At 40.3% G+C, this 20,207-nt stretch overlaps 1 protein-coding gene across 3 annotated transcripts in view; it reads right to left on the reverse strand.

The window, feature by feature from the left end:
• The window catches only part of ARFGEF3 (ARFGEF family member 3), a 402,727-nt gene that overhangs the window by 121,496 nt on the left and 261,024 nt on the right, over window positions 1–20,207 (reverse strand). For all 3 annotated transcript variants that reach the window (XM_069234334.1, XM_069234333.1, XM_069234332.1), the window contains one exon: window positions 13,135–13,446. In XM_069234334.1, coding sequence (XP_069090435.1) covers window positions 13,135–13,446 — 312 coding nt within the window. The remainder of the gene's footprint in view (window positions 1–13,134; window positions 13,447–20,207) is intronic.

The raw sequence follows: 20,207 nt of genomic DNA on the forward strand, positions 1-20,207 counted from the left end.
CCATCTTTAAATGTGTTCAATCGATACTTCGTGCTCTTTATCTCTGTTTATTGGTCTGTATTTATATTCCATTCGGTCACTTATAAGTAATGACTGACTGGTTTGGATCAGAAGTGTTCAAACTCTGTCTGCATTCAGGTAACTGCTGCAAGAACACCTCCTGGTACAGGCTAACCATCTTTGATTAAATAATAATAAGATGCTTTTCTTTTTCCCATGTAATCATTTGTACTGTTAGCTTGTGACTTGTCATGGGCTTTAGATAAATGAACTTTAACATATCAAGAAATACGTTAATTGAGTAGATCTTTAAATCATGGGGGGTCTTCAAATAGCGTCATTTTGATTATGTCAACAGAGATGAAAGAAATTACTTGAATGGCTTAAGGAGCAGAATTCTTGTAGGGGTGAGGGGCAGGGATCTACAGCTATCAGGACAAAAATTTGCCTAACCCTGGCAGTAATAGGAGTTAAAAGTAGCTTGTGACACTTCATTCACTCTTGATCAGCACACATCCCATACCTTTCTTTCTCTCCCTCGTACTTCATCTCTTACAACATGGTAGAAAACGCTTCACAGCAGGGGTGGTTGCTCATTGCCATAATTTGTAGCCCAAGCTAAATATTGTCAGTGAGGAAAGGAATGGGAGCTAGAAGGACACAATGCCACAAATGGAGAGAGTCACTTTTATCCAGTAAGGCTGCTCGAGACTATGGAGTCCAGGCTCCTAATGCTATTAATACCTCTGGGCATGGTGCAATCTTGAGAAGGGCTCACCTTTTTAGATCCTAAATGTGCATGAGTCCAAATATGAACTGTGCCAATCCCCAAACGAGTATATTAAGTCAATACTTTTCCATGAAATAAATATTCTATTAGTTTTCTGCTAGAGACATTAACCCCAGAAATGTAAAGGGTGATTACATTCCACAGTTAGAAGGTCATCAACAAGCCATCCTTTTATTTTCATTTTCATTTTATTTTTAAAGTGACATTCCAGGGCAGTGTGAATTAGCCTGCGACTGCATTTGGAACTACAACACAAATATAATAATAATGATGCAACAAAGGCAGAAACTCAACAGTGAAGGTAGAAGTGGGTGAGGAGGCAAGCAAAAGGAGTTTAGAGACAAAAATAAGTTAAAGGTTAAGGTCCTAGATTTGAAGAAAGACATTTTACAATGACAGAACATACACATACTTAAGGCTGATGAGAACAATTTCTGTGGAGGCACAATGTTGCCCATTACAAGATAGCTCTGGGAGTTAAATGTTCACAACTGACATGCTGGTGTCTGCAGGTCACAAGTTGGAATCTTGGTTAGGTCAACAAAGCCTTATTATCCTTTTGTAGTTGTTCAATGGATTACCAGTAAATTGGATGATGATAAAGCCAGTTATCAACACTTAAAAAGGCACCAGTGCATTATAAACTGGAGATAAAAATATATTGTTACTTCCTTATTACCTGAATGGGACAATGATTCCAATAAGGACAAAATCTGCAGCAGCACAGTGTTCCTGTTCCCTCAAAAGGTTTTATAAACCACAGCAGGAAAACACAATGATTTTACGATGACCAGAAAATGTTAGATTTTTTTAAAAATAGAGTCTGAGGGCCTCAGTACGATTTTGTTGAGCGGAAAATGCCACCCGCCAAACTCCAGCGTTCAGCGGACCACCAGTGCGGTCTCTTTCCCGCCAGCCCTAATACAGCTGGTGGCAATGCTGTTGTGCATCAGGTGCACCAGCATCTGTCGCGCAATCACTGTTTGCAAAGCGCGACTGGTCTGGCCAGGTGGACCCCGCACTGCCCATCACAAGTGCATGGCAGTGCAGGAGCCCCCCTGGGGTCCCCGGCACCCTGTCTCCTCTACTCTTTACATGGCGGTGGAACCGCCATGTAAACGCCGGTGGAGAGAGGGGTCGTAATCCCTAGGGCAAAGCTGCATGCAGCACTGCCCTGGCAGATTGGGACCGCCAGCACCACCAGGCCATCTGAAAAGTGGCGGTGCTGGCGGTCCGCCCGTGGCCGAACCGCCACGGTCACAATGTGACTGTCTGATCACCGCTTTGGCAGCAGTCAAACTGCCACCGTGAGTCTGGCCGTCCCAGGAGCTTGAGTCTTTGACTTTTATAACTACTGCCTGTCACTAGTGTGTGTGCAATCATTGTGCCAGACCACACGGAATAATTATACAATTGATGGCAGCATAGTTTAAAACATAAACTATACTTCCCATGAACATATATGTTCCTGTTTTCATTGCTCAAGATTGGATCAAGCATTTGGTTCCCGATTCACACCCTTGCAATTTTTCCCATTCTGAGGTACTGCTACTCAAGAAGGTGGCCCAGTACAGGGATAATTAGAAGTTCTGAATGGAAGTCTGTTCCCACAACACTCCGCCACCACCTGCTGAGGTCTTTTCTTCGATGAGAAGGAAGAACTATTGGAAAGAAAAAAAAAATCTTGGAACATGTGCTTTATCAGATTCATGGTGGGCTGAAGCGTCAGCCAAAATTTTTAATTTCAGTGTAAGGTGGCGTTACAGTAGACCATCTCAGCTCAATCTCCCTAATCCCAATAGCACAAGCGATTCCAGCAATGCCCCTGTAAAGTAATTCCATGAACTCAAGAAGTGCATTGTCCTATAGATATGTACATCCTGCACTGGACCGGAAACTGACAGGATCACCACTGGTGGTGATTGCTGTTAGCTCAAGCCAGTTCTTATTCCGTGCCTTGCCATTGTTCAGAAAATCTCATCTTTGGTAGCGAGATGAGCTCTGTTCTTATATCAATGGAATAGTTGAAAAGAGGATCTTACTTTGTATGGGTAGTGAAAGTAAAAATGTAAGATGTAGCATTTAGCTCATCATCACTGAGCATACATCTGAAGTAAAACCTCTCTGCATCAAAAAATGACACAAAAATATTCACTTTAAGAACTGGGAATCAAGGTGTGAAAAAAACACAAAATCTCCTGAATGGTCAAAGTCTGACCAAAACTATCCAGCAAGGAGAAACCTGAAAATGATGACTTACTAAGCTATTCTGGATGAACCCAGCCCTAGACCAATCTGAAACCATCTCCAAGGAATATGAAGATAACCTCTATCAGCAGGAACCACTCTGCTGCCAGACTGCCAGGTCTTGATCAGCCCAGCCGAGCTCTAGTGCTTACCCCCTTTAAATTGCATAAAAGATACTTCGCCATTTGCTGCACATTTTCATACTTAGGCATTTTCCCACTTTAACTACCTACTTAATTCCAAATGGCAGACTGACTACTTTTGAAATATTTTTATCCTGCTTGAAATATTATTTCTCAGTTTTGATGGAACAATTAGTGTATGCATTCTAAAATATGTCCAATAGCCTTGCCTAGGCACTGAGTTTGTTGTCTCTTGATTATTATGAAATATTCTCAGTTGTCTGTTGTATCCCAGGGCCTAACAGGAACTCTACCCAGCTGTCAGGCCTTGCTACCACATTCAGAGTCTCTGCTGTTGTCTTAGCATATAATTTATGCTCATCAATGACAATGCTTGGACACAGTGATTATGATTATAGGGCAATGACAGTAATCAGTGTTCAGGATATATTTTTGACCGATGTAAACCTATGATATTCTAACTATGAAGGTTTATGTGCATTAAAGGCCAATTAATTGGGTAAACTTCTCTTTTTTTCTGAAACGTGTCAATATATCTCATTCCTCCCCTGCTTGCTAATGTTTATTCTTGATGTATGTATAGTACTATTTTGCTGTAATGTTTGTCTGCACCTTGAAGTGACCACTCCGCAGTGTGTGGCACTGTACAAAAGGGTGCACTAAACTGAACCTCTTGACTATTGTAAATCAAGGTCTTCCACAGCTGCCTTCTGCCAATTTTTAGAAATGTTGTTGAATAATTTCCTCTGCTCAATCACCAAAGCAATGTGTACATTATGATAGTACATTATCAGCTCCCTTTTAAAAACATCTCAGGATGATGTCCTTCACCTCAGTGTAAAACCCTTGATGAAAATTATTTTTTTGTGGTCAGTGAGGATCAATATGTGATAGGTGATAAAAGCGCCACTACCTCAGGACATTTCATTCGAAAGTGCCATCCCCTTCAAGCTCTTCTTCCAACCCACAGAAGTTTAGAGTGGCCATCAGGCACAAGGAAGTTCGGAGGAGTGAGATATAAGAATCATAGGGAGATTCCATCTTCATAGAGAGGTGCTCTGTATATACCAATTAATAAAAAGGATTTAAAAGATGAACCAACAAATTATAGATTCATTAGCCTATTAGGTAATGTTCAAACGTATTTCGCAAGCAACTTCTGGAGAGGTTGCAAGATTGGATTGTAGAAAATCAGATACAGCTTTAAAAATAAAGCTAGCACAATAGAACAAGGCCCTCATTGCGAATCTGGTGGTCCTAGGACCGCCAGACTCGCAGTGTCGATCGGACCATCGCCAATGTAGTGGTCCGGCCCCCACATTATGACCGTGGGGAACACGCCACAGTAAGACCGCTGGCACTGCCACTTTTTTGCCAGCCTGACAGTGCCGGCAATCTCAACCTGCCAGGGCAGCGCTGCAAGCAGTGCTGCCCTGGGGGTTACGAGTCCCCTCTCCCCTCTCTGCTGCTTTTACATGGCGGTTGCAGCGCCATGTAAAAGCTGGTGGAGACGGGTCCCCAGGGCCAGCCCTGTCATGCTTTTCACTGCCTGCTTTGCAGACAGTGAAAACCGCAACGATGCTGTTGCACCCAACACACCGCAACAGTGCCACCGGCTCTATTATGAGCCGGCATCAATGCTGTGGGTTGTTTTCCGCTGGGCCAGCCGGCAGAAAATCTGTTTCCGCCGGCAGGCCCAGCAGGAATCTTTTAATAGCCCTCGTATTTTTGCATACTACACTGGAAATATGTTACTCATTTAAAACAACATCTGTATGTAGCATTTGTTGACCTGAGGGCAGTGTTTGATTTGGTCTGCAGACATAAATGATGGTTAGCACTGTAATCTACTGGGGCTTCGTCCAACTTTCTTGAAAAACATATAGGAATTCATAACAACAATTACGCCCAAGTTCACTTGAGAGTCATTGGTGAACTTAAAGATAGGTATACAATTAGAAGAGGTGTTAGACACGGCTGCATACTAGCCCTTACATTATACACACTACATAGCAATTATTTTTTTGCCTTATTGAATAATACTGTAAATGATTTACTCAAGCTGAATGGTTGTAAAATCCCGATCCTGCTGTTCGTTGATGACACTTTCTTAACATCTCAGGCATCTATGGGTTTTCAAACCTTATTGAATAGGTTTCTTGACTTCTGCAAACAGACTTTTAAATAATTGCTACTTAGCCCAAACATATGACCTTGAATCCCCATAGAACTCATTGGGGATGTTTGAGGCTAGAGGACAGTATTCTAGAAAGGGTAAATGAATTTGAATTCCTAGTAGTCAAATTCTTACAGACACTTTCATGGACTGCCTCATTTAACTAAATGTGAATCGGTTGGTCAACACAGGGCATCAGTAGTACTTTAAATGTATAAAGCAACAACTTCAAGATCAGTTTCCACAGGTATGCAGTTATACTGTCTTAAGGTCCAATGAACACCATTATATGAAGCAGAGATCTGGGATATAGTGGTGAGTAAAGGCTTAACTATTATGGAGAATAGTTTTATGAGATCACTTATTATCATGTCTCATAGTACTCCAATAATTCTGCTCCTTATAGATCTAGGTCTACATAGAGTCACTGATAAAGCAAAATGAAGACCACTTGTCTTCTGCTTCAGCCATTGGTATAATCCCGAGTTGGTCGGTTGTAGACTGGAGTTAGTGGAGCTGATGGAGATGGCCACTGCGAATGATAATTCTGGCTAAAGTATGTGAAGCATTAGGTATATACCCTAGGGTTAAAGGGTTTTTAGGATAATCTAAGTGGAATCAAATGTAGTTCTGTATAGCTCTTGAAGGTGCAGTATTGGTCATATGCCTCTGAACAGTGGATTGTGCATTCAGAGGAAAGTGGATTACCAGATATACTTTTCAATTTTAAGATGTCTATAAAATACAAACCATTTTTTGACAATGGTTTTCCTTCTTATGCCAAATCCCTTTATATTAAATTTAGAATAGGCACTTACCTGTTAACTCCTTTACTGCTAACTGCCCTTCAAATCATTCCAGCTCTGCTAATTGTCCCTTCCGTGAGCATGTCATTGAAAGAGAGGAGCATTTTGTATTTTTTGTCCAATCTATATGCGGCTGCAGAAGAAGTGAACTTGTTCAATATGCTGAAATGTGGGTTTGCAGAATTATCAAAGACCATTACAAATCTTAAAATCGGACATTTGAGTGTGATGCCGCAAAGACCGGCTGCGTCCCACTTGCGGGCCAGGGTCAGATCGGCGGTCCGCGTCTCAGACGGCCGTTTCTGCTGTGGGCCACTTTTTGGTCGCGACCTGTTTTTTGGGCCTCAGCCGACCTGAAACTTTCCCTTTGGGCTTTGTTTCACGCTGCACCCACCTTTTACCCCTCCAGTTTTACTTACCTGTTTTTTTACTGTTTTTCTTCTTTTCTTCTTTCTCTTTTTTGTTTCATCTTGCCCATATTTTCTCTTTCTCAGTAGTCTGTGTTTCCTTCCATGCATGCTTTCCTCCCTACTTTTTATACTGAGGCTATTTTTTAATTTCTTTTATGTGGCTTTTCCCAATCCAAGATGGTGTCTTCATTACTTCCTGCATGTCACTTCCTGTTTGTCAGTATATAAGCACAGTTGGCCTTCTGTTCCTTGCGTTGCAAACACTTCCGTTCTGGTTGTGCTCCTCGCTCCTGTATCCTGTGATTTTGGACTTCACCTGCTTTTCCAGGTCTGCAGTTTTTGTTCCAGACTTTTTGTGCCTCACTTTTTCTTTTCCTTATATCTTTTTCAGGAGTTCCTTGATCTGAGGTTTTTCTCAAGTTTGGGTTTTTTCCTCTGGGACTCCTTCTGGAGGTTACGGCCTGCTTGGTGTTCTATTATCAGCAGCACTGTGGCTACTGGAAAGGGTTGCCCCTACTTTGGTCAGTCCAGAACAAGCAAGAAACCTGTTGGTGCCCAGAGACTGGCAGATTACAGCGGTAAGAAGCGTTCTGGTCGTGACAGATTGCAACGCCAAACACTTCTGCGTTGCTCTGGAACCATGGAAGGACCACCTGAAGATGTCGTGGAAACTGCACGGGATATGCTTCATACCGTACAACAACAGGCACAGTAATTACAACAACTGCATGCCGAAAATACTGCTCTGGGACAAGCTCTGGTGTCTCGATCCATTGATGTACCTACCATCTCTGCCTTAACACCACGTTATTCTGGAGATCCTAACAAGTTAAAGGAATTTCTGGGCTCTTTAACAATGTATTTTGCATTTTGACCCTCTCATTTTGCCCAGGATAAGACCAAGGTTGGTTATTTGATACGTTCCCTGTCTGGCCCAGCCTTAGCATGGGACCCCCCTTGGTAGCTGCCAATGACTCTGTATTATCCAACTATTCAGATTTTCTTCAAGCCTTTAAACAGATGTTCGAACGACCTGGACTGGAAGCCGCTGCGGAAGAGGCGTTATGTGAGATACAACAAGGGAATCAGGATGTCCTGACTTACATAACCCGTTTCAAACAACTAGCGCTTGAAACCACATGGGTTGAACGGACTTTTGTGACACTCTTCTGTCGAGGGTTATGAGACGCAATAAAGGATGAACTAATGCATTCCACCCAGGTAGATTCATTGAAAGAAATGATGGACCGGGCACTTAATACTAAGTACCGTTTACGAGAACATAGATTGGAGAAACAAAGATCCAGGTTTCAATCCCAATCAGTAGCAATGCGCTCTTCTGTACGCCGCCCTGAAGAAAACCAACCAGAGAAACCAGCCTCCACAGAAGAAGAACCCATGCAAATAGATGTTGCTCGTGAACCATTATCTGAAGCAGAACGAGAAAACAGACAACGCAAAGGCTTGTGTCTTTATTGTGGCAGTGCATGTCATTTAATTAAAATGTGTCCAATCCGTCCCACCAGACCGTCGGGAAATGCCAACTCCCGTCCCCTGTGAGAAGGAAGGGGACGGGAGGCATTGAGATACCTTCTATCTGCTCATTCAGAGAAGATACCACAGCTCTTTTTATATTTTCAGTAATTCTACAGTGCCCTAACCAGGAAGAACAAGTATTTGCATTATTAGATTGTGGAGCCAGTGAGATGTTCCTAGATGAGAAATGGGCTAAGGAAAGAGGAATACCTTGTGTTCCTAAAGAGATCCACAAACATGTTTAAACAGTAGATGGCTCTCCTTCAACTTCCGGACCAGTGGTGGATACTACTCCTACCCTTTGCCTGCAATTTGGAAGACATCAGGAATACGTTGCCGTTGACTTGATATCTTCTCCTAACCATACTATGATTCTGGGTATTCCTTGGCTAACACAACATAATCCATATAAAATTGGGAGACACGTACTATATCACTCTCATCCCACTTTTGTCAATTACGTTTCTATTCAACAGATTCCTATTGGTCTCCGAAAGGGTAAATTTTTCCTTCCAGTGAAGCAAGCAGTACCATTAATATGATTCAAGGAATAACCAGATGCTATCAAGGATACTCCGACGTGTTCCAGAAACCTCAAAAACCCATTTTGCCTCCTCATCTGGATTATGACTGTGCTATTCCTATGATACCTGGAGAAGTAGTTCCATTCGGAAGAATGATTCCTTATCAGAGCAGGAAAAAAAAGTACTTAAGGAATACACAGATGAAAACATGCAAAGCGGATTGATTGCTCCCTCTTCATCACCTGCCGGGCTCCTCTTTTCTTTGTACCAAAGAAGACTAAAGATCTCTGCCCCTGTATTGACTTTCGAGAGTTGAATAAAATTACTATCAAGGATAGGTATCCCCTACCTCTTATTAAGGATATTTTGGAAACAGTCCAAGGAGCCAAGATATTCACCAAGTTAGATCTGCGGGGTGCCTATCATCTTTTACGAATTAAGGAAGGTGATAAATGGAGACTGCTTTCCGTACTCCATTAGGCCATTTTGAATACCACATCATGCCTTTTGGTCTGACTAATGCACCTTCGATATTCCAACGATTTATTGATTTGTTTTTGTCTGATCTTTTGAACCAAAGTGTTGTCCTCTATCTAGCAGACATTCTGGTATATTCTCATTGTCCTGAACACCATACTAAGCATGTTCTTCAGGTCCTGGAAAGACTCTGACAAAACAATCTGTACTGTAAGCCTGAAAAGTGTGAGTTCAACAAGACCGAGGTTCAATATCTTGGTTTCCGTATCAACCAAGTTGTCATCGCCATGGACCCAGAAAAGGTACAAGCTATATTAGATTGGCCTTCACCTGCTTCTTTTAAGGAGACACAGTGCTTTCTAGGGTTATCCAATTTCTACAGACAATTTATAAAGGACTTTGCCCAACAAAAAGGTCAGATAACCCAGACCTTCAAAAAAGAAAGTCTAAAGAAGGGTTTCATTTGGACAGAAGAAGCAGAAAGAGCCTTTCAGAGTCTAAAACGTGCCTTTACACAAGCTCCGATATGACGTCATCCTGACACTACAAAGAAATTTATAGTGGTCACTGATGCACCAGATAGAGCTATTGGAGCCGTGTTACTACAAAGACAACACAATGATGGCCTCGAACATCCTGTCTTTTACCTATCCCATGTGTTGTCAGATGCAGAACAAAACTATTCTGTGTTGGAGAGGGATTTACTAGCATTAAAAGCTGCCTGCAAGGAATGGAGACATTTTCTAATGGGTTCACAAGAGACGTTTGAAGTTAGAACAGATCATCGCAATCTACAATGCCTATGCAGTTTTCAATGCCGGAATAGTCGGTAAGCCAGATGGGCTTTCTTTTTTTAGCCAATACGATTTTGTAGTAACATACATACCTGGATCCCAAAATATTGTCTCAGATGTCTTATCCCGTTGATATCCAGACAGCACAAATAGTACTTATCCACACATCATAGAGTCATGTTGAATAGTGGGAGTCGTTCAATCCTTCCTCGACGGTGTGAAAGCAGAGTTTCAAAATTAACTCATGGAAGAATGGAACACTTTAAGTGCCCCCCCACAGAAGCATCAGGAGTATTACTATCATAAAAACACCTTATTTTTGCCTACTAAGAAGGTGCCAATTGAAGCCATGCAAATGTTTCACGACTCCCCTATTGTTGGGCATCGTGGAATTAGGAACACACACAAACTGCTCCTCCGCTCCTCTTGTTGGCCCACGTAGAAATCTGATGCTGAAACATATGTAAGATCTTATCCAATATGTGCTCAAACTAAGACACCTCGGACTAAGCCAGCACGATTATTGATGCCCTTGTCTGTGCCATCTGTTCCACTGCATACGTTGACCACAGATTTTATACGTTCATTGCCATCTGCTGGGGGCTATCAGGTGATAATGGTAACGGTTGACTCTTTTACTAAGATGGCTCATTTTTCTGCCCTAAAGAATTTACCCACCGCTAAGGAAATGAGTCAAGTCTTTCTACGAGATATATTTTGATTGCCTGGCCTCCCTCAAGTAATCATTTCTGATCGAGAACATCAATATGTGTCCAGTTTTTGCAGAACATTTTGTAAGTTTTTACATACCGAGGTGGCTCTATCATCCGGATTCCATCCTCAGACCAATGGTCAAACTGAACGCCTAAATCAAGGATTACAACAATATTTACGCTGTTTTTGTAATGCAACTCAAAGTAATTGGTCTTCATATCTACCAATGGCTAAACTTTCCTATGATAATACAGTCCATAGTGCAACAAAGTCCACACCTTTTTTTTGTACTTATGGTTTCTACCCTACTGTTTTTCCTACCATCACTAATAAGGATTCCTCTGTTCCCGCAGTTACCTCATTTGTTCGAAATCTCCATCAGGTTCAGGACCTGCTATGTACCAATCTCTTAGCTACAAAACATTACATAAAGAAGGTAGCTGATACTCTGCATAGTCCTGCAACATCTTATCAGGTTGGGAACAAGGTCTGGCTTTCTTCTAAGTTTTTTCCTTTTCATCTGTCCCAGAATAAATTCCAACCCCGTTTCTATGGCCCTTTTAGAATCCTGCAGGTTTTAAACCCAGTTTCAGTTCAACTTCGTCTATCATTGTCTTGGAAGGTTCATCCTGTTTTTCATGTATCTTAACTCAAACCTTTTATTCCTGATCCCTACAAGAGAAATGCCCATTGTTGTCCTCCTCTTTTGGTTGATGGCCATCCTGGGTACGAAGTACAAGAGATATGCGATTCTCGCCTTTTTCAGAATCGTCTCCAATTCTTGGTTCGCTGGAAGGGGGTACCCCATCAGTGATTGTTATTGGGAGGACGCTTCCTCAGTCCATGCTCCTCGCTTGGTCCGCACATTTTTTCAGCATTTTCCAGACAAGCCTGGGGCTTCGGGGAGGGGACCTACTGTGACGCCATGAAGACTGGTGGCGTCCCACTTGTGAGCCGCGGTCTGATTGGCGGTATGCGTCTCGGACAGGTGTTTCTGCTGGGGGCGCTACCTGTTTTTTGGGGCACAGTGCGACCTGAAACTTTCCCTTTGGGCTCTATTTCACGCTGCACCCACCTTTTACCCCCTAGTTTTACTTACCTGTTTTTTACTTTTTTACGTATTTTCTCTTTCCCAGGAGTCTGTGTTTCCTTCTCTGCATGCTTTGCCCCCTACTTTTTATTCTACGGCTATTTTTCCATTTACTTTTATGTAGCTTTTCCCAACCCAAGATGGTGTCTTCATTACTTCCTGTATGTCACTTCCTGTTTGTCAGTATATAAGCACAGTTGGTCTTCTGTTCCTTGTGTTGCAAACACTTCCGTTCCGGTTGTGCTCCCCGCTCCACGCTCCTGTATCCTGTGATTTTGGACTTCACCTGCTTTTCCCTGTCTGCAGTTTTTGTTCCAGACATTTTGTGCCTCACTTTTTCTTTTCTTTATATCTTTTTCAGGAGTTCCTTGATCTGTGGTTTTTCCCAAGTTTGGGTTTTTTCCTCTGGCACTCCTTCTGGAGGTTAGGCCTGCTTGTTGTTCTAATATTAGCAGCACCATGTCTAGTGGAAAGGGTCGCCCCTACCTTGGTCAGTCCAGAACAAGCAAGAAACCTAGTGGTGCCCAGAGACTGGCAGATTACAGCTGTAAGAAGTGTTCAGGTCGTGACAGTGAGTCTATAGTCTTTAGCCAGAGTAGAATTTTACATTGTCCTTGGTTAATGAACAAGAGGAAGCAGGAGATAATTTGGCCCTGTGATGTTTAATAATTGTGCCTACAATTGGAAGAATGTGGTTTAAAGAAGGATTTAATGTGAAATTAAAAAGTATGTATTTTCAAATGTATATTGTATTGCAAGCGCTTGCTCCCGTAACATAAAACATTCATTTTATAGAGCTTTGAAGTTTCAAAAGTTTATACCCTAGAATTTTTCTTTTGCATATTTGTACATTTAGCTCATAATAGGTTGCTTTCATGAGTACAATGTCGCCTGTTGAAATATAATGGTATTAACCATTTTTAGTGCGTATATTTGCATGTGTTTTACAGGTCTATGAATTTATATAAGTTTTATAGATGATAACTTATTCAAAATAAACATATATGATAAGAACCATAGGGCATTTAGCTAAGACCCATTTTTCTGTAATGCTATGTGTACAAAAGACCATAATGCAGACAAGAGAATAATGTGCCACGCTGAACATGGCTGAAAACACATTTCCTTAGAATAACAGTTAGGGGAAGGGGTCGCAGATAAAAAAAAAAAGAAAAACGAAATGCATTTTCAAGGAGCCTACAAATGCTCATGACAAGGCCTGTCTAACCACAGGATGTCCATAAGCTCCAAGGAGCTTGGCATGAGATCAAATGCTTTAAACTGAAATCCACCATTGGACAAAACTTTGACTCATACCATAGTTTCTGGCAAGATGGCAACATTTGAGAAAATCATGGAAACCAAGCTTCCCTTTTATCCAACCCACATCTGTTTTTATTATGAGCAAATTAACAGAAAAACTGTACCTGTCTGCTTGTGCAGAGAGTGTGCAAACTGCCTTGGCAGCAATACTTCCGCTCATGAGACTGCCTCCACGGAAGTCAAAAGCTCTTCCCTTGCTGCATTCCTTGACCAGATCCTGTATGGGGACCGGTTGAATGATGGGGAACTTGCCCAGAGCAGCATCATGCTCTGACATCACGTTTTGGTGATAGCTCTTGCAGGAACCAGTCTGCGCCCCCTCTGTGGTCTGCTGCGATTGGGTTATATTCACCGCAGGTTGAGAAGTGCCATCGCTGAAATGGGTGTGCTCCAGGGTGCTAATGTACTCGCATACCCTAAGAGAAACCATACATACACATAGCAATTACAGAAGAGGCAAAACAACTTTCAAATGGAGCCTGAGATACTCGCCAGTCAAACATTACATTTGTTAAGATTAACCCAAACTAGCAGCTCAATAAAACTCATGCACTAGTGTAGATATAGGTTGTCTGTAAAGAGGAGACAGTGTTTCTTACATTATTGCAAGTTAAGAAATATGATTTGAGTTGAAATAGTGGACCACTCAATTAAAGATTTACATTAACATTTTGCATTTACTCCAAGATCATAGGAAAACTAATATGTGTGTTGATCTGTTAAAAATAATTCTCTCTCCCTAAGATGTTCAGTAATTTGTGAAACCATACATTTTATATGTCAGAATGTAAACAACAGTAGTAAGTACACTTCATTACCCAGCAATGAGCATGGGCAGTCAGTAAGTATTCAATGAGCACTGCCAATGTATCAGACTGTACTACAATCCCATAATTTTCCAGAGCATCCATAAATCTCCAGATAACATGGAAGCAATATTATTAATGGACTCCCACGGAAAGTGAATCTGTGTGCCAAGATTTACCAGAACTGACTGTCTTACCACTGGAGAGGAATCAATTCCTAGAAACTAACTGTCTCCAGGGTTAATAAGCAGTCCTCTACATTGGTTTATCTCATCCTCTTTGTTATTAATGCTAACAGAAGGGCAAATTTAATTTAAGAAACCCTGAAACGCTGGTATTTTACTTTGTCCCTACCTCCCCTTTAGCCTCCGTTAGAGACAGAGCATCCCTCAAGAAAGGAGGCATCCAATAGTTCTAAAAAAACAACCAGTTCTTTCCCTTCTTCATTTCAAAGCATATACTAGGAGTGTAATGCTTCAGGCAGTTTAATCAAACTGGGTTATCACAATTTGCATGAAGGAAGATGGAGTATGAGGTCTCAAAGATTATGGGGGTTATTACAACTTTGGAGGAGGTGTTAATCCGTCCCAAAAGTGACGGTAAAGTGACGGATATACCACCAGCTGTATTACGAGTTCCATAGGATATAATGGACTCGTAATACGGCTGGTGGTATATCTGTCACTTTACCGTCACTTTTGGGACAGATTAACACCTCCTTCAAAGTTGTAATAACCCCCTATGTACTTTACTCGATTACGAGCCTGAGACAATGCTGTAGGCTGTTCCCACTAGAACTCATATTCAGACCCTCGTTTTTAAAATATAGTTGTACATAAAATTGTTTTTAACTAATTAGTTGCGTTTCATCAGTTTTGTGTGTTATAAGATATTATTTTAATTTCAAGTATGTTTTTCAATATTTTTAGTGTGGTTTTGTTTGGTTTTTTATTTGGTAATATATTTTAATATTTTTTTATTTTATGTCATTTTTTTGGGCAGGTTGTTGGGTTTGTAGGGGAACAGTCATGTATATTTTTAAATATTCATTTTTAACTGATTATATTTTTAATACAAGTTTTCATTTGTTAATTAGATAATTATCTAAATATTTAAGGTATTTCCCAGATAATTTCAACATTATAGTAATACTTTTTAATTTGTTAAGTAGTTAACTAGATAACTGATGGGGTTACTTATTTAATTTGTTATAATTTAGATAAGGTGTATTGTTATTTTTCTGTTAATAATTTAATTTGTGGTTGTTGGAATTTTAGGGTCATTGGGTGGGAACTAGGTTAGATTTATTTTGTTTACATTTTTAATTGATACCATTTTTTAAATTATTTTATGTATACTTTTACATGCTAATTTTGTGTTTTTCATTTCTGATAATTTACATAAATTATATAGTGTTAAATATAATTGTAATAGGTTTAAAGAAATATAATTTAGAACAGGAAATTTCAACTTGAGCTTTCTGGAAGTTTAATATGTTTACTACTTTTGCTTATTTTGGAGTGGTAATATTAAATCTGACCTCCCCAAAGTTGCTTATATTGTAGTGGGAATAGTAAATCTAACCCCTCCAAAGTCCACTACTCTCCCTACTGTTGCTTATCTTAGAGTGGGAATAGTAATTCTAGCCCCTGCGACGTCCAACACTCTTCCTACTATTGCTCAATTGGAGTGGAAACACTAAATCTGACCCCTCTAGAGTACAATACTTTCCCTGCTTTTTCTGAAATTGGAGTGGGAATAGTGAATCTAACCTCTGCATAGACCAACACTTTCCCTACTGTTGCTTATGTTGGAGTGGAAATAATAAATCCAAACCCTCTGAAGTTCAAAACGTTCACTACTTGTTGACTTGTAGTGGGAGTAGTGAATTTGACCACTTCAAGTCTGCTATTTTTACCTGGTCTTTTTGATTGTTTTAATATATACTTTAATTTTACTTTTACAATTTAGTTTAATCTAAATTAATTTTTATTACATACTTTTTGTAGTCCTATTCTGATGAATGTATTTTTTTATATTTATCATTTATTTCAATTTTACATTTATTGTAATTGTAATTATAATAAATGTTTATTAGTATTCATTATTATTTATTTTTGAATATTTTTAAATACTGTATAGTTTTTCCAGTTACTCTAAATTATATTTCCATTTTATGTTTATAAGTTAGGCTTTTTAATATTTTTTAAATATAAGTATATTTTTATGAATGTAATAATATTTTAAAGCTAAAATGTATGATACAATGAATATAGTGTATAATAGTTAAAATTCAATATATTTGCCTATTTTTTCACATTGTGGTCTTCTACATTTTTGTTGCAAGTTTTTTTGACTTTACAAAGTATTTAAACTCGATATAAAGTCCTCAATATTTTTTGGCAATACTTTCTAGTCAATTCTTTTTTGCTGCTATATTGTCATACAACCACAGCTTATGTTTGGCCTCCACCTTCACCTGGCAATAGCAGGCCCTGGCAGGCCTTCATGCATAGTACAATCAGCTCACTCGTGTGCCAATAAGATGTTTTTGAATTTACTGTGGGTCTCATAAGGGTTGGGTTTTATTAAAATACAAAATATGCAAAGATTGGACATCGCAGCCTGCATATAGCTTACAGTTCACTTACAATGACTCAGAGGGATGTATCTAGTTCCCTTTACCCATGGACCAGCGGTTACAGACATCTTCTACAAGATATCCATTCTCGCTGAACTGGACTTTTTGTTCTGATCACTTCTTCAGCGCCCTTTGATATCATGTGCCTGTTATAACTGTTAACAGCCCAACAACATAAGATGAGGAATGGTTTGAAATGATTTTAGGAATGACTATGTTGAAAATGCCTTTCCAGAAACTGGGGTACCTGAATACAAAAGTGAGGGGCCCATATGTAAAACACACAAGCAGAGGCACCACTAATACAGCTGTAATGTAAATGTCAGTTATGGACATTTGTATGAAGCTCAATACCAGTATTCACCCTCTTTCTGAACACAACCAACTGTTGTTGGATTAGGTACATTAAGTTATCTGACACCCTCACAAATCATTCTAGGTTGCAAAGAGTGGTATACAACAGACTCTGCAGGGGCTAGAGGCAAAACAAGGAACATATAATAACACATTCCCTCCACACCTAAAAGAAAAGGGGAAAGTATTGAGGGAATAAGGTTGCCAGTCAAGGAAAAAGAACTTCAGATCTTGGAGTATAAGGAAAAACATATACAAAATGCACCATAAAGATGACTATAAATGGTCCTTCCTCAACATAGGAGGTTTCTCATTTCTAACCAACTTTTCTACACTGGAAAGTTGTTTCTCCTAAGACTTTAGGAACATGTGCTTCTTGCCGAACCTCAATCCAGCGGACACCCACCTCCAGTCAACCTTGCACAACCAATGCCACACTTCAAACTCTAGCATTATTCCTTGCTTTAGCAATGTGGGCAGGCTTGGAGAATCAGTCTTGGATTGCTTCTGTACTCTTTCAGACACAACTTGGCGTGGCTGTTTGGCTAGACCAGTGGTTCTTAACCTGTGATCCAGAAATCCTTGGGAGTCCGTATAGCCTGCACAGGGGGTCCATGATTGCTTAGAAAATGAAATAATATAACCATAATAATAAAATGCATATAAATAAAGAAGCAAACTGTAAAATCTATTTTTTACAACGTTCTGTAAATGTGAAGGAATCTGAAATTGGAGGCTAAAAATGTAGTTTCCTCAGATTGATTAGTTGGAGCAGTGTAAGTGCATCAAACAGAATATAATATGGATAATACGTGGCCTCAACTAAATTAAGAAAAGCTCCAATCTACTCATTAAAATTGACATTTTCTATGTTTGTTTATGAAATAGATAATATATTTCACCATTTGTGTATTTTTTATCCATTCAAATCATAGAAAATACCTAGGCCGGGGACCCCGGCTTCCACTGATGACTCAATCTGGGAACCCAGATTAAAGTAAGGATTCAGTGGGGGTCCAGGGGTTCCATTAATGATTAAGTGGGGATCCACAGAACTCAAAAGGTTAAGCGCCACAGGGCTAGACTGTTCCTTTTGGAAAACAACAAATGCAGATTTATATATGCCACCCACAGGCAGGGTCTAATATGAGGAGGCCCAGTCTGCAAAAGACATGACGGGTTGGAATGCTATTCCAAGAAATTGCCAGTGGTTAGACTATTTGCAAGCATTCCTTCCATCAGTTTTTGTGTGTCTGGGTGGCCAAGGGTATGCTCAGATGGAGGTCCCATGGTTCATGGGCCATTTGAACCAACCTGCACCTGACTCAAAATGCCCAACTACGCAGAACCCAGGGTTGGGTTACTTGCTGTTCAGAGAGAACCTGGCTTGGTAGTTGGGCTGGACTGTTCCTGCTGGAGCAGGATCAAAACTTATTTCCTTTCGGCTAGGTCTAATCTGAGGTGGTATAGTGGGCAAAAGAATTATGTGTTGCAATGTTACCCAGAGCAATTAATTACCAGTGGTTAGATTATTTGCAACTATCTCTTCCATCACCTTTTGTGTGTTTGGTCTAGGATGATGCCCAAGCATCCTGTAGATTGTCAAGTACTTGGAGGAAACTGTCAATAAATTTGAGGAGGCTTATTTATGTGCTGTGCACTAATCTAAATCCTGACTGAAAAGGTCATAGGTGTTGGTTGCTGTTGATGTGCTTATTGAGATGAACAGCCACCCATTTTTTTAAGTAATTTTGCCAGGTAGCGAGGGGTAGTCAATGGTTTAAATTGTCCATTTGAGCAGGTTCACTGTTAACCTACTTTACCAGAGGGAGTAACTGGCACATTTTCAGAGGTCAGCATACTTGCCAACGTTCTCTGACCAAAGAAAGGTAAGATTTGTCTGGTTAATTTGCATAATGATAGCACTGCAGGAAATGACATAGCATGACATTTAACCTGACCATGACATTATAGAAAATTACCCCACATGACATGTGACCTTCATCAAATTGCAAGAAAATACTTTAATATAGAGGACACTGCCACGAGGTGGAATGGCCGGCCAGGCAAGTAATTATTTCTTACTTCATTCCATAAAAACAAAGAAGCAGTTGAGGGATGAGGCGTCTGTTACTACCCATTTATTATTCACTGATCATACGGGGTCTTCAAGTTTGGCCTTGTCGATATTCAGTCCGACTCATCCTGCATGTCTTACAGCCATCTAGAATGACCATTTCTGACCCTCTCATTACTCTCAGGCTCTTTGTTGTCTTGCGCACCCTCAGATTACGTATATAATGCTATTACTATGAAGTGCTATTACTATTTCCTTTCCGAGTACAATGTCGGGAGATGAAGTTAAGAGAGAATGAATCAAGGGAAAATGAGGTAACACAAGAGAGGGAGAAAAGGAGGAAGGAGATTAGCAAAATGATGGAGAATGGAAGATAGCAAGTAACAGTGGGAGGAAGGAATAATATCAAGCAAGGATAGGAGAGAGATTGGAATGGTGAGAAGAGTATTCAAGTTAATAAATGAGGGAATCTACTCTGGAGTGATGCATTGGTATAACTTCTCCAGGGAGACAGGCATTCCTGTGATGGATGGAGTAATCAAAGTGTCTGAAGGTTGTGAAGTTCTGATATGAGGGGTGAATTTTTCAATATTTTGTAAAGTGACTGAAGCAAACATGTGCCATTTGGGTGACAGGACCTTTAAGAAGAAGGACAATATATTGCCTTCAGTCACTGGGCAGTGTCGATCTCACTCTTGAGTGGCACGATTTTGATCGCTAAAAAATGTATTGAATCTGGCTTCAACGAGAAGGAGGGTGCATTGGTGGACCGTTGCTTTAAAATGCTGAATCCCACTTTAGGGTGTTTTTTCCAATGTGAAGTTTACTTTGAAGGAATGTGTGCAGAAGCTCTTTGGATGCATGTGTGGAATTACAAGACAGCGTCTTCAAGTTAGTGCTTCCTCCATTTTTGTTAACTGCTCCCAGTGTTTGTCTTTATGTGCTTACCAGGAGCTAGCGCAACGGTATAGGATTCTTGTTAAATTTAGTGAAAGGAGTCACAACGGTCTCCAGTATGCGAGCAACACTGCATCCATTTTCTTGTATAAGGAACTCAGGATCAGTGCAGAGAGTCTCAGTAATCTTAAAGGACACAGCCATGCCCTTGAAAGCTTTAGATCCCATTTTTTAGGTCTATGGTAATTTTCAGTATTTGTATGGGTGAAATGTTCTGGGGTGGAGTGAAAAAAGAAAAAGGAATTATATGTGATCAGACAAAACTACTGCCCGAGGTGTTTTGCTTTGTAAAGTCATCATTAATAGACAATCTGCTGCCTTATTCTTCAATCCAAGCAAATA

Source organism: Pleurodeles waltl, chromosome 5, assembly GCF_031143425.1.
Source record: "Pleurodeles waltl isolate 20211129_DDA chromosome 5, aPleWal1.hap1.20221129, whole genome shotgun sequence".
Taxonomy (NCBI): Eukaryota; Metazoa; Chordata; class Amphibia; order Caudata; family Salamandridae; genus Pleurodeles; species Pleurodeles waltl.